The sequence below is a fragment of the Balaenoptera ricei genome, chromosome 13 (genome assembly GCF_028023285.1).
Source record: "Balaenoptera ricei isolate mBalRic1 chromosome 13, mBalRic1.hap2, whole genome shotgun sequence".
Classification (NCBI taxonomy): Eukaryota; Metazoa; Chordata; class Mammalia; order Artiodactyla; family Balaenopteridae; genus Balaenoptera; species Balaenoptera ricei.
Window position 1 is genome coordinate 16284566 of NC_082651.1, and position 22670 is coordinate 16307235.

Here is a 22670-nt window from a genome sequence, read left to right on the forward strand (position 1 = left end):
GAAGTAACTGAGAAAATGTTTCATTCCTGAGGGCGGTAGATAAAATCGGTACTAGGACTAGATGTCTTGATGGCCCAACTTCATTTGGGATCTAGAACTGCAAAGCTTGTAAGGAGCTTCAAACTGGAGTTAGCAAAACTAGTTGGCTCCGTTACCAAGAGACTGGAATCTGACATAGACACTTTCACAATTGCTTTCTAAAAGGTCAACCATTTTTGGATCCCAAAGAAACTGTGTCCCACCATCAGCTCCAAGGCAACAGGAACAGGAATTGCCCCTGGTTAAAGAGACCAAAGACGAGGCTGGAGCCCTACGCATATCACATGACAGCTGTGTGGCCAGGGACAAGGATTTCCCCTTGGAAACATCGCAGACCCTCTCCTAGCCTTGAAGATTCTCAGTACACACGTTAATGTATTTGAAGTTCTGAGACGCCCAAGAGTAAATAAACTATTTCTTACTTAGTTTTGCCCAAACTTATTCATCAGGAAAAAAAACTTGAACATAAATAACTATTTATGTTTCTTAGAATATATAAAGTTCCAGGGAATATTTTTGGGGAAATATTGCCTTAGGTAAACCATATGAGTCAGGATCTAATGACACAATGAAAGATGTAGAAAGTGGTCTACAAGTTGCAAGGTACTATGCAATATACAGTATCAGATGACAGAAAGGGGGTCTTCCAGAAGCTACAACCAGAATCCAAGGAAAGCACTCAGAGGCCACCCATACTGTGCCCTGGTTGCTGGCTGTCTAGTATAGAATAACTACATAGAGAAAAGTCCCAGGTCAAGCTCACTGAGTCTGGAGCTCAAAAAACAAAAACAAAAACAAAACCAGAGTGGAGCAAAGGTGGGAAGATGTGTTTTCCAAGGGGCAGTGGGGCAAGACATTCATTCCACCCCCAGGCCAGCGAACCCTCAGCAGACACACACACTGGAAGGGCTCCTTTCTGAGGTAGGTACCTAGATCTGTGGCTCTGTGCTTTCTTTACGTTGAAGCCACATTTTCTGGTAATGGTCAATCAGGCACAGTTACTCACTTTGCAGAGATAATCCAAAGGTAAATTTCCCACTTGAAACTTCCTCCTTAGAACCATACCAAATGATAATAAGTACCATTAATTGGGCTTTTATTATATGCCAGATACTGAGCCAGACCATACACATACCTGTACTCCATTTCATCCTCAAAACAATTCTCATTCTAATGCGGCAAAACTCATGGAATATTATAAAACTGAGGTTTGGAGAAGTGAAGTGACTCGCCTAAGGTCCAAACTAGTAAAAGCTGGGGCTCTTGACAGGGGTCCTATTTGCAGAGATCTGCAAACATTTTTTATTCTGCATCAACAATATGTTATTTACAACTATACACATGTGCCACTGTACTAACAGAGATGTTTAAAAGCATGAGATAAAAGAAATATACATAGAAATAGTGTTTTCTTCTAACATCTAGTTGTCACACACATTACTTTTTGGAGATAACTGATATATTACACTAATTTTCTTCTTCGTTTCACAGTTTTTAACTTTATATTCCTCTCTATTCCATTAAAAGTCCAAATTAGTCCAGGTTCATTATCTGTTGAGCCTACGTCTACTCATTACTGCTCTTTCTAAAATTCTTTTATTTTTAAAAGTCACATAAAATGCCTATGAGGTCTCAGCAGAGGAACATATTTGGTTGCTAATGGTAGTTTTCAGAAGCAAATAAGAATTCTACTCCATCCAGCAGAGCCATTTACTGTGTACACTAAGTATTTTTTACACTGTGGTGAACCATTTTTTTAAAGTAGTTATTTTGTGTTGGCTAACCATAAAAATTTAAATTCCATTTCTTTAGAAATTCTCAGGAGAAAACCACCACATTATAACATCTTCTCTTGTACTTTTGGATATTTCACAGCAGACTGAAACCGGCAATAAAAAGACAGCAATGTTAATTATGACAATAAATGTACCTAGTATGTCCCATATATGTAATGATACGATGTTTACATTTTATGGGCAATATGGGAAAAGAAATTCGTATCAGATGATGATACACTGTTAGAACAAGACCATCAGCATTCCTAGTTTATCTAAAATAAACTATTATTTTTCATATTTTTAAGGAAATACTGAATATACAGTTTTGATTAGAGATCTGTGAGTTTTAATGGTTTGATCAAAGGCCGAGTCTTTAAGAACACATATAAGCACAAAAGAGAAAAGGTCATCTCAGGCTGCGCGGTGCTAATAAAATACTACTTCTCAAAGTTACATTAATAAATGAACTACCTTGTTAAAAGAAACTGGGAATTCTGGATAGTTTGCTGACTGCTTTCTGTGTTAGCTGTGTTGGTTGTTGCTGTGGATTGTGTGATTGTAGTGGTGACACTGCTTGTGTTAGTACGCCGGGTTGCGTTGCGTGCAGTCTCCAGTTGTTGCCGTGCTGCCTGGGCGTGCTGCCGTTCTAGCTGCAGCTGCATCTGCAGTTGTTGTAACTGAGAAGCGGAAGGGCCAGAGGAATTAAGCTGTCCTCCTGCAGAACGTCTCACTCCTGACAACTGGGATAAAAGCTCTGCCAATGGAAATGAAGACATTAATGTCTACTTCAATATGAGGAAAACAAAACGCTATAGATCATTCTTTTACCAGAGGAACATTAAAAATGACCGTCAACAGGAAGGTAACCTGTGGCAACATACAGTTTCAGCTTGGAGCTTAATACCTTTTAGGATGCCTCCTAGAGGCAAAAGGTGTTGTGTATGTGTTGTGTATGAGAAATGCAAATACATATGAATATTAGCTCACATACAATTATTTTTAAGCAAAACATAGCAAATTGTTTTTTAAGTTGTTTGCATAATGGGCTGATTTAGTTATACTTTCTCTTAGCATTTTAGTAGGCTAAGGTGGCTCATCTACTGGTCCAGTCATAACATAAACCCTCTCAACATGAGCTCCATGAAAGCAGGGATCAAGTCCACTGTTTACGATATTCCTGGTTCTTAGAACAGCACCTGACACATAGCAGGCACTCAAACATTTATTTAATGATTGAATGACTCTCAGAATTAAATCCAAGAGACCTGCATCATTTCTAACTGTGACGGTTGTACACTTGCCTCTGCCTTCTTTCTCTGGAACCTTCTGGTACTGCTGTTTGAGAGCCCCAGAGCACCACTGCAGTGAGGACCACCGGTGATGCCCAGTGAAGCTGATTAGCTCCCGACTGTACAGCCTATTTAGACTCTCTTGTTTGAACAAGGCTGTGCTCCTCAGGAGCCAGGTGGCTCTCTGTCCCTGCCTTCTCATCTAAGTGAGGTGCAGTAGTTGCCTTCTCCCATGTGGAGGGTCTACCTGGCTTACATGGATTTGATGATTGCCCTTTCAACATTCCTAGGCTGGCAAAGCTCTTCACCATTAAAATTCATTTCCAGGGCACATTTCTGCCTTACTGCTCACTGTTGTTTTATCCCAGGGGCTCTTAACACCATTCCTTCATATAGTCCATCACTAACATAAACTAATTTTCACTGACAGAAAAAAACTGAATGGAGAAAGTGTCTCAATTTTGAATTTTGCCCCCAGCAATCACATTAACTTTTAGAGCCTGTTACCAAAGACAGCAGGTAAATATTCCTTTTGGATGAAGAAGTATTTTTTAAAATTCCCAAAACTCAGTTTTTTTGGGTTTACTCCACATCCAAATGCCCAAAGCACGTTTGGAATTAAAATTTTACACTGGCTTCCCTGGTGGCGCAGTGGTTAAGAATCTGCCTGCCAATGCCAGGGACACGGGTTCGAGCCCTGGTCCGGGAAGATCCCACATGCCGCGGAGCAACTAAGCCCGTTCACCACAACTACTGAACCTGTGCTCTAGAGCCCACGAGCCACAACTACTGAAGCCAACGTGACACAACTACTGAAGCCTGTGTGCCTAGAGCCCGTGCTCGACAACAAGAGAAGCCACTGCAAGGGGAAGCCTTGAGGTGAGAAGCACCTCAACGAAGAGTAGCCCCCGCTCACCGCAACTAGAGAAAGCCCGTGCACAGCAACAAAGACCCAACGCAGCCAAAAATAAATAAATAAAATAAATCTATTTTTTTAAAAAGTTAAAAAAAAAAGATTTTACACTGAATATCTCACATTTTAAGGAAGATTTTATGAGTAACACTTGCTACTTTCGATGGCAGATTTATACACAGCAGCATTTCAGGTACGCATTCCACTGTATGTACACATTTCGGACTCGTACAGGCTCCTTGGACTCTTACTGCCTGCCAGTGCTTACTGAATCTTTCAGGGTCTCAGGCTACAGTGACTTCTGACATTTTGACTGTCAAACCTTGTGCTTTGCTGCTGGCTTCCCAGGTTGGCCGTGCATGAGACCAGTGACTTGGCTATGAACTACATGTTCAAATGTTGTTGTTGTTTTTTTAAATAATTTTTTTTTCTAACTATCTATCTATCTATTTATTATTTTTGGCTGCATTGGGTGTTCGTTGCTGTGCGCGGGCTTTCTCTAGTTGCGTCAAGCTGGGGCTACTCTTCACTGCGGTGCGTGGGCTTCTCATTGCGGTGGCTTCTCTTGTTGTGGAGCACAGGCTCTAGGCATGCAGGCTTCAGTAGTTGTGGCTCATGGGTCAGTAGTTGTGGTGCACGGGCTTAGTTGCTCCGTGGCATGTGGGATCTTCCTGGACCAGGGCTCAAACCTGTGTCCCCCTGCGCCACCAGGGAAGCCCCAAATGGTTTTTAAAGTAAGATTTTCCCAAGCTATTGAAACACGAATGTTCCACAGTAATATAGTTCTCAAATCAAGGCAAGGACAAGACACTCCTACTTGACTTTCTTCCATGAGAAGACCTTAATTCTTTAGTCCTGTCAATTAGTTTTCTTATCTGTGAGCTTGTGGAGGCTGAACCATGGAATTCTGCAGGTCTTTCAACTCTGAAATCTTCTATGATTTTCTTGGGTTTCACTGGAGGCCATAAATAGAACATAGACTGTTCCTTATTCTCTTATACCTCTAAGTACTTAAAGAAATGCCAAAATACTATGAACTACTTTCTGTGGTCTACTTTAAACATATTTTATACTTATAAAATTTAGAGGAATTTTGTCAAGGAACATGTGGCGTGTGATAAGAGACTAAGAATACAAATCCTACCAAAAAATTTTAAAGGGAGCCCCACCATCCCCAGCCATTTCCTTTATTAATGTGAAACTAACTTACCAGCTATAGGATCCATGGCTTCCCTATTGCTTGGAGAATATGAACTCTGAGAAGAAGAAAGTCCACCAGTAGAACTGCTAGTAAAGTGCATGTTTGATCTACGTGCACGAGGACCTCCCAATCCCCGGCCAGGGTGAAACATTCTACGTACATGTCGAACACCACTCGATTCATCATAACTCCAAAGTTAAGGAAAAAACTCAAGTATTTCATAGAAAGAAAAACGAAATCACTCAAGTCCTTGCAAGATAGACATGCAGATTTCCCAAATTATAAGCATTTTAAAATAGCACATTTCATTTAGAATACAAATGGTACAACTATATCTATGAGGGCTATTAACTCTAAAAAAAGACACTCAAATATAAAGCAAAATGTGAGTATGTGTATACTGTGTGTGTATATTATGTATGTGTGTGTGTTTTCAAAGAGAAAAAAAAGTTTCTCCAGGTGGGAAGAAGTTCCTTCCTAACACTGCCAAACGAGGTGAGAGGCATTGCCTGGTCAGACACCCAGGGTGAGACATTCTCTTACCCTCAACTCAGTACTGAATTCCATATATGTTCATACCGAAGTAACCACAAATAATAACCAGCAATTTTTTATATCTGGTGAGAACTGTGCTAATATACAGGCTAATCAAATCTCAATGACCATCTGTAATGAGAAACGAACAGTATAAATAATTTAAATTCAGGAGTAAAAGACTCCTTCTGGCTATTAGTTTTAATCTGGCAAGTTTTTTTTTTTCTTCCAATGCTGCTGCTAAGCAGAAAACCAGATTTGAATTTCTTGTACAAGTGGACACAGAGAGAGTAACAGCACATTTATCAAGAAGTCAAAGTTCCAGCAGCCTCGACCACCTTATACACCTGCGTGTGAGTTACACTGAAGAAGGTCCTGAGGGGCAAAGAGCTGCCAAAACTCATGAAGACAACGCTGTGTTTCCTCCACACAGGTGAGTGTGAGTGTGCAAGGAGACTGGGTGAGCTAGGTATTGCAGCAGGGGAGATCTTTCAAACCAGCCAACATATGGGAAAAGAATCTAAAAAAGAGGGGATATATGTATATGTGTAACTGATTCACTTTGCTGTCCAGCAGAAACTAACACAACACAACACTGTAAATCAACCATACTCTAACAAAAATTAACAACAACAACAAAAAAAAAGAAACAAAGCAGCCAACAGACAGCTGTATAATGCAGATTAATTTTTGTGTTGACTTCCCAGTTTTGTCAGCTGATGGTTCAGGAGTCATGTGGGGACAGGTCGGGTGGCTCCAGGAAGCCCTCAGGCGCCACCGTAATGCACACCGTTTCATGGTGGTATTCATGACAGTGGCTTGGGTTCTGCAGAAAGTGATGTTGTGATCATCACACTTTGCTTTTAAAAAGTGTAAAAAGTGCACTTTAGGAAGAGTTCCATCAAAGTAGTTTAAAAAAAAAAAAAGTTTGGGTGCTTAAGAGGCTTAGAAACAAGTCACTCCCTCATGTCAAACAAAATTACCACACAGTAGCACTTGAAGTACCTGAAAAATCAGTTATATTTCCAGGAAAACTGCTATGCCAACATTTTGCTTTCTAGAACTTAATGATAATACTTGTTAGTAATCTAAAATGCAACACATGACTTCTTTTATTCTTATATTTTGCATAAGCTAATCTTTTCTTGGTAATGAAAGACTCATAAAAATCTTACAAAAATGCATGTAGAGGACATGGGACATTCTACTGAATGGATACTAATTTCACTAGAGGCCCTTGAACTTGCTGAAAAAGTTATTTGCCTAGCTTCTCCATGAAGATGGAGTGACGCATGGATCAAGCATAACTCTGGGTATTGTTATAGGATTCTTTTATACAAAATGAGAAGTGACTCTAAGGCTAAAGTATTCTTGGCCTATTTGGATTTTCATATTCTCTTGGAAAAAACAAAAACAAAAACAAGCAAGCACCGCTTTCTTCGTTTTGCTTTTAGTGTCCCCTGCATTTAGGAGAGAGGAAGAGTGGGTTCCTCTGTTCTTTCAGTACTTGTCAAAGACTGGCTCAGTCCAGGCTGATATTCTAACTTCTCAGGATGGGTTCATATCTTTATCTTCCCATTAGTTTCCACTTATCTTCCCCTAACTCTAAAGGGCCATATTTCTAATTAGAAAATTAGGAATTGTGAGCAAGGGATGGGAGCTGTAGGACAAGAAAACCACCACACCAGTTTCTTCCTCAAATAAGTCTAAGCTTGAATTATGATTGCCAGGAGGCAAGCAAAGGAATCAGAATGAAGTCTGGCAGGGAGAAAGGTTGTGATTAGCTCTTGAATTGCTTCAAACTGCAATGAACACTAAAACCTTTACGTGAGAACAGAACCCTACATTAATAGGTGATAGTTTCAGAAAAACAATTCAGAACTTGAAACCAGAAGCATCGAGTCTACAAAATTAATTTACTCTGGGGGGCCAGTAATCTCTTGGAGATTATTAGGGAATACTGCCAGGAACTGTCATGAGATTGGTTTGGGAGAGGAAGCAGAAATGAAAGTGGGAAAGGAATTTAGAGCTGGACCTGACCTTATGCTATCCTACTTAGAGACTGGGCAGGAAATGGCTCTCTCTGGAGAAGGAAACTCCAAAAGGGAAGCAAGCCCCATGACGCACACCGGCCCCCCATCCAGCCTGTACCAGGGTGAGGCAACAGAGATCAGGGGTGGCAAGCAAATCCATCCTCCATATAGTTAATGAACTAGATTTTAATTTGGATTAGCATTTTCCTCTTTTGTATGAAAACACCCTCCTGAAGACTTATAACCTGGTCAAATTGTCTTAAAAAAAAAATCTGATGGTTAACGAACTAAAGATGACGAGCAAGGGAACTTTCACTTACTGAGCATGATTAATGTAACAGTTATAGCACAGAAAAAGAGAAATAAGAAACTGCACCTCAACACTGAGTCACTCTTAGGAAAAGGTTAAATCAACTAAGATAGTCTGGAGGTTAGGTTTCCTCTTTGGGGATGTTGTCCTTAAAAATCATCGAAATGATAAATGCTACAAACAACTTTTCCCCTTGTTGCCTCTCGAAAGGATATTAAATCTCTAGGGGCTCTGTGTTCAAGTGTAAGATGAGCTGCAAAGTCATCCGTGACATGATTAGGATCGCCTCCAGGCAATGCCGCACAGATCGGACAAATCTGAAATGAAAGTAAAGAAAGCAGGTTTACTTATAGATGAACACTGATCAGACATCTTTCCGGATGAATACTTTACTGTACATTTTACCTTGACCAGGTTTTAACCAGGCAAAAACAAAGCAGATCCTGAACTAGTGAACAGCTGCGGAGGCTGAACAAGAACCGCAGGCATCAGTGCTGTGACTCCACCGAAGCAGACGTCTGTCAGGCTCAGACACACAATTCTAAACACACAGGTCGAATCTGAGCTCTGGCAACGACTTCCAACAGCCTGGCCGATTCATCGGCGTGGTCTAGTAACACAGTTTCCATAAAAATAGTTTTTTAGTGTGCTATTTAGTGCACATTCATGACTAAGTCCAGTCTTGATTGGTAAAGGCTGAGACATAAGCTTCCCTAAAGTAAGCTAGACTTGAGGGCCAACAGCCAAACAAGACAGCAAAGCTCTCACTAAAAACACAACTGCACGAACTTAAATACTTTGAATGTGGTATGGTAAGACAGACAATGACTACCGATAATATGCGAATACGCTCTATCGATTCATGAATGGGACTTCCAAGGTGGCGAGTGGGTATGAGAGACCATTTTTAGAACTTTATTTCCCAGAAGGATGGGAGGTAGGACAAAAGCTTGGGATCAGAGCAAGGTCAAGGAGTAGAAGACAACTTCGCTGTGGGCCTGAGGGCAAGGGATAGAAGGAGAAAGAAGAAATGAAATAACGTGTCCACAGGCAGAGGAGGCTTGACAGGTTGGGAATGTGGTTTCTGAAACAGCAGTTTCAACAGAAGTGGTGAAATAGGAGGCAGGAGAGGGAAGGACAGGAAGAATGCACAACTTTCAGGGGAAAGCCCCATACTCTTCCAGAAATCCAGCTGGACAGATGATGGCCTAAGAGTGGTAGCCAAGCCTTGAAGTATGAAGAACTTCAACCTTAAAGAACAGAACCAAGAAGAAAGGTCTGATGCAAAGGAGCACAACCAAAGGAAGCCGCAGGGCCTGGACAACGAAAGGCTTCAGCTGGCGCCCCTCCGGGGACAGGAGAGATGGACAGGATCCATCTTGCCAATACATGTGTCCTGTGCCTGAATTCTTTCACCTGGAGTAAAACTGGGCACCTGGTTGACCTTACTGCCAGCTCACAGCAGAGTGGGAGAGGAGAGCGGCACTGGAGATGAGGCGGCAGGGAAAAGGCGAGACCTGGAAGGACAACACTGGGATACGGAGGGGAAAACAAACCACTCTGATTCCTAGAGCCTAAGCGAACACAAATCCCTATCTCGAATGACTAGAAAGCAGAAGTTCCTGGACTCTGATGTGATCCCAGTTCCTCTTCATGTGCAAACAGTCAGCTGTCCTGATTATCTGCCTCAGGACTCTGAGAAATATCCTCAAGAAAACCTAAAGTTGCTCAGGAAAAATAACATTTAAGCAAGACAGTGTGCAAAAGAATTAGGGAGGTCACGATGGGATATACTTGTGAGGCAAACGAGAGGAAGAATTAGATAGCTATGCCTGTGTTTCTTCAGAAGGTGCCAGAAACGTGTTTTTTTTTTTTTTTTTTTTCTTTTTTTGGTGCCAGAGAGAAAAGCAATTGGATCTGTTTACAAGTTAACAGATTATCAACTCTCTCCTTACCAGGAATTTGGGTTTTACTGTCTGTACCACTCCTGTGCTGTGACACTGTGGGGTAGAGTCTGATATACTTATTTTACTTTTCACATGTTTCTGTCTTGTCTAGCTAGATTGTAAACTCTTTGAGAAATGCAGGACAGTGTGATTTCTTTCTTGTTTGGGAACTGTGACCAGATTTGCTAAATGCAAAAAGACCGACAATGTTTGGAGAAGCAGAAACAACCTCCAGTTGCATGTATGAGATTTTTATCCAAAGAGAAAATAACCACCAAAAGGAAAAGGCATCTTCCTTCTAAGATATTTCCTTTTGGATTGGCCTTTGGATAAAATCTATTTATAACTTGAACTGCACAAAGACAGCTACAGAAGTTGCAGTACTGTGAGGAGGCATGTCAATGAACTTAGATGAGGCAAGTCTCCTTGAGAATATGCATTCCTGGAAGGAAGACAGAATGGGAAAGTACAGATACCAAACATACTAAGAATGTCCTAATAAGACTGATAATCTCCTACAAACTAGAAAAGCACCTTTGAGTTAGGGATGTAAAATAGAAGGAAAATCAAGATCCTTCAATATTGTGTATTAATTTCAGTTCTGTAACTCAAAATCTTTTATATTTCACTGTAGGGATAAGGCAGGATGAAGGTATTCAGACTGCTTCACTTAGAGAGAAATAACACAAAAGCAAACACACTTCTCTAGTAACTAGGGATAAAGAGTTACCAAGGATAAGGAATTACTGGGGTAGGAGGAACACCTAGTTTGGCAGCTGGCACAGAAAAATCAAGAGGCTAGATGAGAACCAAGTGGAAGATGCTGTGACACTTGGGGCCACATGAAGCTAATTCAGATGAAGACCTGGAAGGGAAATCTAAGTGCTGATGGAACTGGAGGCCTGGTCACCTTACAGGTTTTTACATTTTATACTTAGCAAGCTAACTCATGTTTTAGGATAAAAACTTTGGTAAATCAAGGTTGTACTTTCTGAGAGATAATGGAGGGAACAAGAGGAAGGGAGAAAAAGAAGAGCAAAGTGGGGCAGGAGAAACAGAGAAGAGGTGGGAATAGAGACAGACGCCATCCTGCACCCAGGAGCACAAATGCAGCTTAGCTCTGAGTGTGTCTTTACTTCCACGAGATGGTACCTAATACCTTTTACAGGACAGGCAAATTCCACACAAAGGATAAGCTATTAACCCTAAAATTATGAGCCTGTCAACATTAATATTTATCATACTTCTACCGCCACATGATATAGAAATATCTATCACCTGAACAAGAAAATTCCATTAATTTTAAGCTAACACATTAGCTTAAAATTATGACAATACAACATTGTAAATCAACTAAATTTCAATAAAATAAAAAATTTTTAAAATTACAACAATTTGTCAACGTTAAGGCTTACTGAATTGGCTTAAGTCAGTGCTTCCTAAACGTGCTAAGGATATAATTCATCTGGAGCATTTGTTAAAAATATAGTTTCCTACAAACGTATGGACACCAAGGGGGGGAAAGCGGCTGGGGGAGTGGTGGTAGTGGGATGAATTGGGAGATTGGGATTGACATGTATACACTAATATGTATAAAACAGATAACTAATAAGAACCTGCTGTATAAAAAATAAAATAAAATAAAATAAAATATATATAAAAAAATAGTTTCCTAGACTCCTGCCTAGAAAGTGATTCTAGGTTTGAGAATCTGTATTTTGACAAGGGTCCCAGTTACTTTATAATTAGAAAGTTTGGTAAGTACTGCTTGAATATACAAAGGTACTGAAAAATAATACTTACCCTGTTGTATGAAACACCAAATGTTGTCATTAGCTACCCCTCCCCCACATGCTTATTCACAAATGTCCTTGCTATTCTCAGTCTTAGCAATCTTTGCTATTGCTTGAGTCTTCCCCTTCTGCGTCATCCTGCCACTGAGCGTCACCATCAGTCCTGCTTTTTACCTGCAGCACCTCTGGAAGCCGTTACCCATGTACTGAGGTGAGACCCCATGCCAAAAACATAATGGAGTTTCCATTTTTCCACATGTTCCCAGTGCATGATGGCCAGTGAGTAACCAGTCAGTGCAGATTCCTAACACCGGTGGCCACCTGTGTGACCAATGTCTAGAACATACCTTCTGAAGTTACTATTCAACATGTAAATGCTAAGTCACTACTGAATTTACAAAACCTTTTTCCCTGTGACAGGCTATGTGCATTAAAAAGAAATCTAAAAGCAAGCGCCCCATACAATTATCAACCAGTCTAAAGCAAGTTCGGATCTCCCCCAGCTTCTTTCTTGAACTCGAAAACCCTCTCCAGGTAGCATTCTGTCTGGCTACTGTACAGTGCTTTAAAACAACAAGAGAGGAGGATTTAAGTTCCTATGATGTGGTGAGTTCTTTTCCTCTCTCTCTCTCCCTCCTTTTTTTGGATAGGCTTCATAATACACTTCTTGCCCATTTTGTTCACTGCTACAGAAAAACGCATTTAAAAAGCTGCCTATCTGATCCAGCACGTAAGCTGGCCTTCACTGACGCTAGGCTGCAGCATTACAGAGAGACTGGTCTTTCACCAAATTCATTCAGCAGCTGCTGGGGACCTAGGGAGGTTCTTCACCACGAGGATGACCCACTTCGATGCATCATCTTCTTAGACCACTTGAAACTGCCCTTGAACTCAGATTCTGGGACACCATGCTTCTTCTCAACAGCAAACACCTTAAGTGAAATAATTGCCTTGGCAATCGGCATTTCTTGACTAGGTTTCTGGATCACAAGCTTGATAAACTCATTTATTTCTCTGATCTAATTTTGTACCCATGAGAAACATTTTCCTTTTGAGAATACATGTTCAAAAGCTGTGATTTCCTTACATCATCTTCTATTGTTACTTTCTGGTGATACCGAATGTCTGAGGCATCATTTCTCTGATGATCATGGTCTTATAACAGGCAGCAAAAGCTTCTTTGTAATTTCTACCCTTTTTTGATCCATGTTCATCCACATAATCATTATGATTAAGTTCATCTTGTTTCAAAAGAACCACAGAATCACTCAAACCCTACCATCCTTCCCTTCCCAAATGAGAGCCTAGGTGCCATGACGATGGAGAAAATGTCACTCCTCTGTACAGGGGCAAACACTTCTCTTTACTGTTCACCAAACCAAGTGGACAAATATTCTGGTTTTACAGGTTCTCTACTATCTGGCCTCATTTGGCTGATTCAGCTTTATTTCCCACTACTTCACACAACAATCAATGCCTTACCATCTTCTCCACCTCCTGTGTTCTTTCTAACACTGCATCTTGGTTCATGTCTCTTCCCTTGAGTAATACCATTCCTTCCATTCTGTCCACTTTTTGAAGTAACACCCATCTTTTCAAGGCCTACCTCAAGTCACAAAGCCCTGACTCCTTTTTGCATTTTTCTCCAATTGTGTCAGAAGAGCTAGTTTGGTTTTTAGACATGCTATAAAGTCTGTGTGGGTAGAGGTCATGTTTTAAATTTATTATGCTGACAGCCATCGTGCTTTACTCCAAGAATCTGATGACTTCGGAAAGCACTACTTCACACTTCACATATTAGATGTAACGCTCTTGGTTAATAGTTGGAGAGACACACTGAGAAGTTAGGAATACATGAAGTTTTGAGAAAGACCAGCAAATGTTTCCCTAAGCTGTCCTTAATAACTGACCCAGGCATGACCCAGAACAGCTTTTCTTCTGACATCATCCGTCTGAGGGCAAAGTAAATGTTGTGCCCCACCCTGACCCATTTCCTCCATCACAGCTAACAACTCAGTTAATTTCCGCTCAGGCACCCACACTTTCTCTCACACACTAGCCCTTCTGCAGCCCCCATCCTCCTCTGTTTCGTTGTTTTTTGTCCGGTCATTACTTCAAAACTCCTTCCCCCTTTTCCATTCCTCATTCCTTTATTACAGCTGTGAGTCAAGTTATGAAGTTAATCATGGTTGAAAAGATTAAAAGTAACAGCCTTGTATCTGAGGAGTTATAAGTTCTGAAGCAAAATTAAAATGCAATGAAGAACCTGCCCACTGCCATAGCTCTACTGTCTTCAGAAAAGCTCTGCTTATTTCTTCATCCTTACGTGAATGTGCTGTTTTTCCCCAATAATAACACAAGAAAGAACATAATTTCAAGCCAAATAATTTTCCTGTGTTGTTTAATACTATACTAATTTTCTAGTGTAAGGTTACCTAGGTTTTCCCAAGCTAGCTTTGAGATCAAAGTTCACTACATGATGTTGTTCTGCCAACCTATGTGCTTACTGTGCTCTGAGTTCCAAACCAGGTGTCCAAAGGACATTTACAAAAATAGCCTCTTTTTAAAGTTGGGGTCTTCCTTTTTTACGATATTTATGTAGACTATGTAGTAAATTCAAATAAAAACATTTAAGTAAAGCCTTGTGAGTGTCGTTTAAGATAAGGGCAACTTCTGGAAGTGCGATAAGCATACCTTCTCTTGTGCGGCTCTTTACAACTGTGTCCTAATTTCTGTAAGTTAAAGGACTTATGCTGTGAAGTCCAGGTAAGCTGGTAAAGTTAAAGTTCTGACTGGTTAAATTTGCCATACTGTATAATTTTGTTACTATGGATTAACTAATTCATTAAGTATTTACTGAGTAAATACTTAGGTACAATTCATGTCTGGGGCACAATTTGTGTCTCTCCTTTTGAGGAACTCTTAAATTCAGCTCTAGAAATACCACGGGCTTGTTCTGTAAGGCAGATTTTCTGATCACCTGCAATTCAATGGGGGTGTTTTTAACAAAGTTTCTTTTACTGAAAAGTGGTGACCCAAAGGAGCTATTATAATTTAAAGCCATGACATACAAAACCCCTCACATGCATTATATTTTACTCCTCATACTAAAAAGAGAGTTGACATTCTACTGAATTAACAACTGCTAAGGCTAAACTGATAACTCCAGGTTTTTGGATCTCTTGCGTAATTAAAAGTAGTCTATCTTATAAAATCTGAGATATAATGAAAATAAGACAAGAGTGAAGTTTTGCTTTGAGGACATACAAAAAGCACTAGTGGAAAATCTATGCTACATGGTCAACAAACTCATTTTGGGCCTTCTCTAGAACCATCTAAATTGTAGCTACATGCACCTTAGCCATCCGTTTTGTCAATACAGATATAGGGTCTTTCAAGACCCGAGTGATCACAACGTTCAACTCGATTATAATCTAATTTTCTGCTGTTGCAGTGGAACACTCAAATTAACTTATAATTAAGTATAAGCCACTTCATATTGAATTTATTTTTCTCCTCAGTTCCATTCTCCCCATTTTAATGCTTAGGTTGGAACTGTCACCTGCTTCCAAAGAGCAGCATTTAGAATGTTAGGGAGTTTTTGTTAAATACAAAAATTTCAGTTTTCCTTACATTTTTATATATGATTTAAAAGTACTAAATAATTAAAGTTTTGGTTTTAAACATGTTTCTTGGACATAGATTTAAACTACATGTGTATACTGATGTCCTGGGAATTCATAACACTTGAAAAAATATAATTTAGCCACAATGAAAAATAACTCCAAAGGGGTCAGGGTGCTCGCATTTCTTTATCCTGTTCACAGTTCACTCTGAATATGAGCACTCACATCCATGAGTACTTAGAAGAAAAACCCCAATGTGAGCTTTACTGTTTCCACCTATCCTGGGGTAAGCTATATATTTCCCCTGTAGACCTAGAGAAAGACAAGGAAACGGGCACCCCTTGTTGCGTAGTGCGTCAGTAAGCACCTGCGAGCTGCAGGGGGACAGGCACAGGGAGGCAGAGCCCAAAGCCAGCAACAGTTTTAGTGAAAAGTCAGAAATGACTCTACGTAAGTTAGTGGGTTTATGTTGTTTATAATGAGTTTAGTGTCTGGCAATGACAGAAGCTTTGTAAGCTCCTCTTCTCAAGAGCATTACAAGTTTGTCAAGTGAGGCTGAGTTTGGTAGGATTTCCTAGAAAAAAATAACCTCAGCTATGAAGACTGAGACTGGCGTCTTCAAATAATTTTCTTAACCAGTTTTTCTTTTTTTAATCTGAGGGGCACGATGGGGAAAAAAGGGGTACCAGGAGAAGAGACAAGGCTGAAAAGTGTTTAAAGGACTTCTGAGCTACCTTATAATTTTCCAGTAGTTGCCAGAGAGGTCCCATCTTTAATTTATACCCCCCTCCCTACAAATCTTTCTGCAAGCCCTGCAAGAAGAGGCCCCACTTCTATGCACTGACTTGAAATTAGCTGTCCAGACACTGAACTAGACAAGCCAGTATATTTCACAGGACAAAGAAGACACCAAACCAGTGGCCAAATGAAAAAAGAACTCAAAATGAATGTCTCTACACCTGCTGCTCTCTTACCCAGTGCTCCCCTTCATATTGGGTGTTCTTCCCATTCTGAAAACTGCCTACTCACCTTTCCCTACAGGAGTTTACTTCAACACAGAGGGAAGCACAGAGCAATGAAAACCCTACCCAGGATAACAATATACTCTGAAATACCAGGCATGACACCTTCTTGGAAAAGCTTTTATTACCTCATTTTCATAATATTCTAAATGATTCCCCTCCTGGTTTTCATATCACCTTAAGGAACTGATCTCTTATAGAAATATCTTTTAAAATATCATGACACACACATAAATTGAATTATCCTAGAACAATGTGGAATCCCCAACGTGTCTCCTATCATTTCCTTCTGTGCTATCAACTCAAAAATCTACTGGGAAACCAATGGCCGTATCACCCCTAAAAGTATTACTATCTAATTTTAAACAATATGCTCAAAATAACTATTATTAAAAATGTGCAAAGACAGCCAAATACTAAAGATAGTAAAAAAGTGATTTATAAAAAAGAAAGTGTTCTGAGTCAAAAGTAATGAAAAGCACAAATGGTAAAAGTACCAAATCCTGGTCTGCTATAATCTCTCTAGCTAAATGCAGTTGAGTAGTAGCTATACGGTTGCCTGTAGCAACGGTAGTTTTATGTATTCCTCCACTATTATTAAATAAAATACCATTGTTAGTTCACAGAAAAGCAGACAGCATCCAACTGCATTCTTTGAAGAAGAATGCAAGTAGTAACAGTCAATCCAAGCCTATTTTTTTAAAAAAATGTGTATTTGGCTTTTAAATGCTTACTTTTCTTGATTACCTGATTATAAGAGTAAATAGGTAATTATAATATTTAAGAAAATGTACAAGATTAGATTAGAAGATTTGTAAAAATTGTGGTTCACTCCACTATTATTGTTCCTGATAAGGAAATACCTGTGTTGGGAAGTTAGCTCTATATATCTACATATTAAAATGGTCTTTCAATGAAATACAGATATTATTTTGATGGTCAAAATTTAAAAGTCCTATACACAACTTAAAAATATGTAACCTTTCATAGCCCTCATGTATAAACCAAATCTGTCACATTATTTTGGTTTGCAGTATATTTGATCTTATATTTTCCTGCTTCTTTAATTTAGGTATCAAAATGCATCTGTTTATACACAAAATGCCACAATGATGATAATTTCTATTCTGTGTTCTATGGCTCCTTTTAATTGACACTCAAACAACTGTCTAAATATTAAATAATCCGCTAAAACAGATTATTCTGACTCATTAAAAAAAAAAGTAAAAGTCCTTTTATGTCACCATGTTTCTCCATAAGAATAAAATCGTATGAAGTCAGATTGTGAAAAATTTCTTAAGTCATTCTTTCTTCTTGGTTTTTACTTCTTATCAAATCAGTATAAATAGAACACAATACAACCATGCTATTTCAAAATTAAACTCAATTTGTTACAAACACATCTAGGTCTTCATTAAAAAGGGAGGGATGGGGATATATGTTTATGTATGGCTGATTCACTTTGCTGTACAGTAGAAACTAACACAACACTGTAAAGCAACTATACTGTAATAAAAATTAATTAAAAAAAGAAAAAAGGTAAAAAAAAATAAAAAAACAAAAAAGAAATGAGAAAGAGTCAGATAGTGTAGACATCGACAATATAATAAGATGATATTATGAATAACCTTGTGCCAAGTTCAGAAATTTATACAGATGTATCCCTAGGAAAATAAAAATTAACAAACTAACACAATTAAAAAAAAAAAGGGGAGGGACTGTATCACTTACATGTATGAAAACCTAAAAGCTGGAGATTGCCCTAACCTCCCCTTTTTGGAGAGTAAAGAAACCAAAGAGTAAACCAAATGAAAAATAGAAAGCAAAAAGCTTCCAGCAGGGAATGCTAGAGAACTGATGCAATTATGAACAGAATAATATACTACAACACAGATTTCTAGAAGTGAGAAGAAAATGTTGGTGAACAAAAGTGCTTTTACTTTTTAAAGCATAATGTTCTTAATATAAATTGCAAGAGATTTATTAAACAAGGAACTGAAAGATTAATTACATATCATTAATTAGAGGTAAAGTTACATTTCATTTAAAAACAACAACAAAAATCCCTGAAGGCTTTCTAATTAGCTGCAGTGCAAGTCAGCTCAAACGTAAGATTTAAGAAAAATTTCAGGAGTCATGCTTAATGCTTTTATGTTCAAAGCTTTCCCACCGTGTTTCTTCCACATTCCTACCACTTCCTCAACAAATCCTTCATGTTTGCAATCCCATTTGACCTCTAGCGCTCACTTCTACCACCAGCTTGATGGATTTTGATAATTACATACTGTGCTACTTCCCCTCTTAATTCTTCCCGCAACCAAAAACTAGTTAGTTGTCCCAATCTACCAGATTTCGTAACTATGAGGGTTTTTAAGAACTTGCGCTTAACTTCAAAATCACACTGCTTATCAGATTTGGTGTTTATAAAAAGATCCCTGAGACTATACCCAATCTGCTTGTAAAGTTTTTAATCATCTTCACTATGTATTCTATGTTAGATGTTGTTTTTAATAATATCTAGTTTTGAAGGATCCTCCATATCCTCAAAATCAAAAGCCTCTTGAGCAATCTTAAATTAATCTTAAGAAAGGAGGCAAATCTTAGGTTGGGGCCTTAGAGTCCCAAGTTGAAAAAGGAGACAAAAATATAGACAAAGACTACAAAGTTATTTTAAAAATTAACCTTCCGTACATTTTCTTACTAGCTATGTCAGGTATCGGTAAATGCTTACTAGTGGTGACAGTAATATCTGCAGGGATATATCCTCTCGCTCCTAAATGTTCCAAAGGGATGCTGGTTAGAGGAGTGAGACCCTTAAGTCCTAGAGGAAGGTACTAGCTGGTGGTACAGAGGGGATATGCAGGAAATGCAGGGGCAAGGAAGGATAGCAAACTGAGCATTTAGAAAGAAAAATATAAACAGGAATAGAAACAGAGATACAGTTATTATGTGAATCTAATTCCCTACCTTCCAAAATGACATGAGTCACTCCTGAACTCCAGAATTCAAAAATGTTTTAATTACCATGACTTGGCAAAACACAGGGGGGAGGGTGTAGAGAGGGGACACATAATAATATCACGTGGACATTTACGTATAACTGTTAACACATCAGAGCTGATGATGTGTTTCACATATATACCTAGAGGCATTCAAAATACTTAACACCCGGCAAGGCATAGGCAGCAATCATTGAGCATGGACACTGGTCAGTATTCCACACGTGGTACACCCGCTGATGTCAGCCCCGGATCTAGGACACGACCTACATGATTAAGAATCAAGCACCTTAGTAGCAAAGATTCTTGCCTGCTTGCTGTTTTTCACTTTGAAATGTCTGGGTGTGCTATGAGTGGGAAGCGAGATAGATGCAGTGCTCATGCAGACTAAGAGCCCATGAGGAGGGAGAAATCCTTAAAATATTCCACAAATACTAATATGAAAAAATGGTATGGCCGCTGCCTTGAGCTATGTTCCAAAAGTTGGGGAACTAAACGAAGGCATATAACTGAACACGACTTATGAGAGACAGACCATAAAACTATTTGTAGATGGTATTTAATTTTCAAACTGTGTATCAGGTACAAAGGAGTATACATAAATTGTATTTACTTTCTGGAAAAAAATAAAGGCAAGGCTGCTGGTAGTTGACTCTCATTTTTAAAAATGAATAATTAGCTTTTCATTCATGGAGGGGACTTGAATTTCCACTGGATTCCCCAATTTTAGACGTGGAAAACCGACACATTGTCCTGTCCCAATGGGGTGATGGAACTACTACACTAGGGCCTACTGGCTAATATAATACTGATTTTAAGAATGCCAGGTTTACAACAGGGAAACCCCTCCTTATTATATCTAGGTAAATAAACTCTCAAACTTAACAGAATTTAAATCAAAGAGAAATTATTCCAACTTTCCCACAACAACCAGGACAGAGATGCAATCAAGTCAGCATTCTTCACACTGTTATCTGGGACTGTTCCAAAAGGAAGCAAAATCACCTTTGTAGGATAAAAAGAACAAATTAAGAACACAAGTAAAATGTGACAATAGTGTTCTGAGGTTCCCCAAGGTGCAAGATGAGAGCATTTTTGAGTTGTTAGATGGTAAAATTTGATTTGAGAACTACATAATGTAAATTTACCAACTGTTTGAACTATAAATCTTATAACAACTTTAACATCAACCAGCAGTGTAAGTGGAGATAACAGTGAACCTGTACTCTCACAGCTGTAACAGCAGGGCTGTAGTGGAGACAGAATAGGACAGTGGTTAAGTAGGGACTCTACAACCCAAAGGGACTCTGGCTGAGTTCAAACACCTGACTCTGCCCCTTACTAGCTGAGCGTCCTTGGATACACTATTACTTTACTTCTCCCGAGTTTCAGTTAATTTGTTTTGAGTACATTCAGGGGCTTATGAGTTGAAGCAATGTGCAAATGCTTGTGCCCAAACTCTCCGAGTTCTACACCCACAGTTCCAGCTCTCATGGCTCACTTTATCTACTGTTACCAATGGTAAACGGGGGGGAAGGGGACTCTTTGGGGTGCACTCATCATTTCTTGAAGTTGGATATATGCTGACTCAGGTGTCAAGTAAAATATCCAAAAAGCTTTCAAGCCAAGATTTTCTTTGTGTATTATTCTGGGTCCCTGGCCACTGGCAAAGATCAGAGGAGGAGGAACTTCTAGGGACCTCAAAGCTCTGACCTATGAAGCAAGAGATATGATCTGATGAAAACCCAGGAAGGTCAGTAATATGCTACAATGAGATGTGACAATGGATTTCTACTTAGTATATGACCAGAGATTTTAAAATTTCCTTGTGAAGGTTTCCTTATAAAAGAGAAATCAATCAGGCAGCTAGAATACTATGAAAAGAGATGTGTTGCAGGTCGGAGTGCTTTAAACCTTTTCACTATGTGTTTACTGAAGGCTCCTGAATTTGTATAAGATTCCACGTTGTGCTTTTAGCAACACGGCAAGAAAGGCTAGTGTGGACAAATGGGGGCATCATCTCGTACACGTGCAGCCTCCCTCCTAGGATGTGTAAAATTTGCTGTTTAAAGGTAATTTAACAGTTATCACACAAACAGTATCAGTACCCTTAGCAGGAGGTAGATGATAGTGACATGGCTTTATTTATGTTAGAAATAATATACTTTACCATATCATTTAGACACAGGCTGCTTCACTTACCACTTCTGTTGATGTTTCTGCATGTTCAGAAGTAACATGTTCTTGAAGAGATGTCTCCGTATAGCCCATTTTTCCACAATAGGGACAAGTAAAAGACTGTGGTTGCTCTACAGAGAAAGCTTCCCCACCATAGTACAGATCTGAAAAACAGAGTGGAACTGCATTGAGAAATAATTATTACTCCTTTTTTAAAAATATATAAAAATGTAATCATGTGGTACGATAATGTAAAAAAAAAAAAAGGGTGCCTAAAATCTCCACCAACAGCCTCACTTTGTCAAGGAGTGCTTAGGTACCTCTCTGTTTACCTCTGTAACATCCTTATTCTCCCAAGGACTCTATGTCACTCTTCCCAAATTCCTTCTCTACTTGCTACTACAGCCTTAAGAGAAAAGCAAGCAAACAGCTTTATATCCCTTCATTTAATTTTGAAACATCTCTAATTTCACATCTGGTTCTAATTTTATTGTAATTTATTTTTTTCTTTATCTCTGTATATACTGTGGCAACACCAAAGTCAATACAAAGAATCAGCAGGATATATCATATACGAGAACACAAGTGCTCAGAGGGAAAGAACAGATGACAATGATCAATATGCCAACTCCTAGATGCAGCTATTTATCTACAGAACATACCATTCATATAGCAGGAAGGACCCTAAGCATTCAGTTCTTATAAATGCTAACTTGAATGGGGAACTACCACAACGTATTCTGCCCAACTTGGTTACTGAAGAACTGACCAATTAGTGAGAGTCCGTGGGAATAATTTGTTCGCCTGATTAACACATGTCAAGGAATAAGTCTATTTTTCTCCATTAGTAGCACAAAAGGAAATGCAATTTAAAGTACACTTAGTATGTTACGTCACTTCACTACAAAGATCTCATTATTTAACATGAAACAAATACCTACTTTAAGAAGATATGATCATTTTTGTGAGAAGAGAAAATGAAAGAAAGTGTTTACTACAAGATAGATTC

General features: G+C 39.0%; 1 protein-coding gene across 1 annotated transcript in view; it reads right to left on the reverse strand.

The window, feature by feature from the left end:
- Nucleotides 1–22670, reverse strand: part of KCMF1 (potassium channel modulatory factor 1) — a 76132-nt gene that overhangs the window by 2241 nt on the left and 51221 nt on the right. The window contains exons 3-6 of the mRNA XM_059942772.1: nt 21686–21825; nt 8313–8414; nt 5230–5404; nt 2289–2571 (exon numbers count right to left, since the gene is read on the reverse strand). Coding sequence (XP_059798755.1) covers nt 2289–2571; nt 5230–5404; nt 8313–8414; nt 21686–21825 — 700 coding nt within the window. The remainder of the gene's footprint in view (nt 1–2288; nt 2572–5229; nt 5405–8312; nt 8415–21685; nt 21826–22670) is intronic.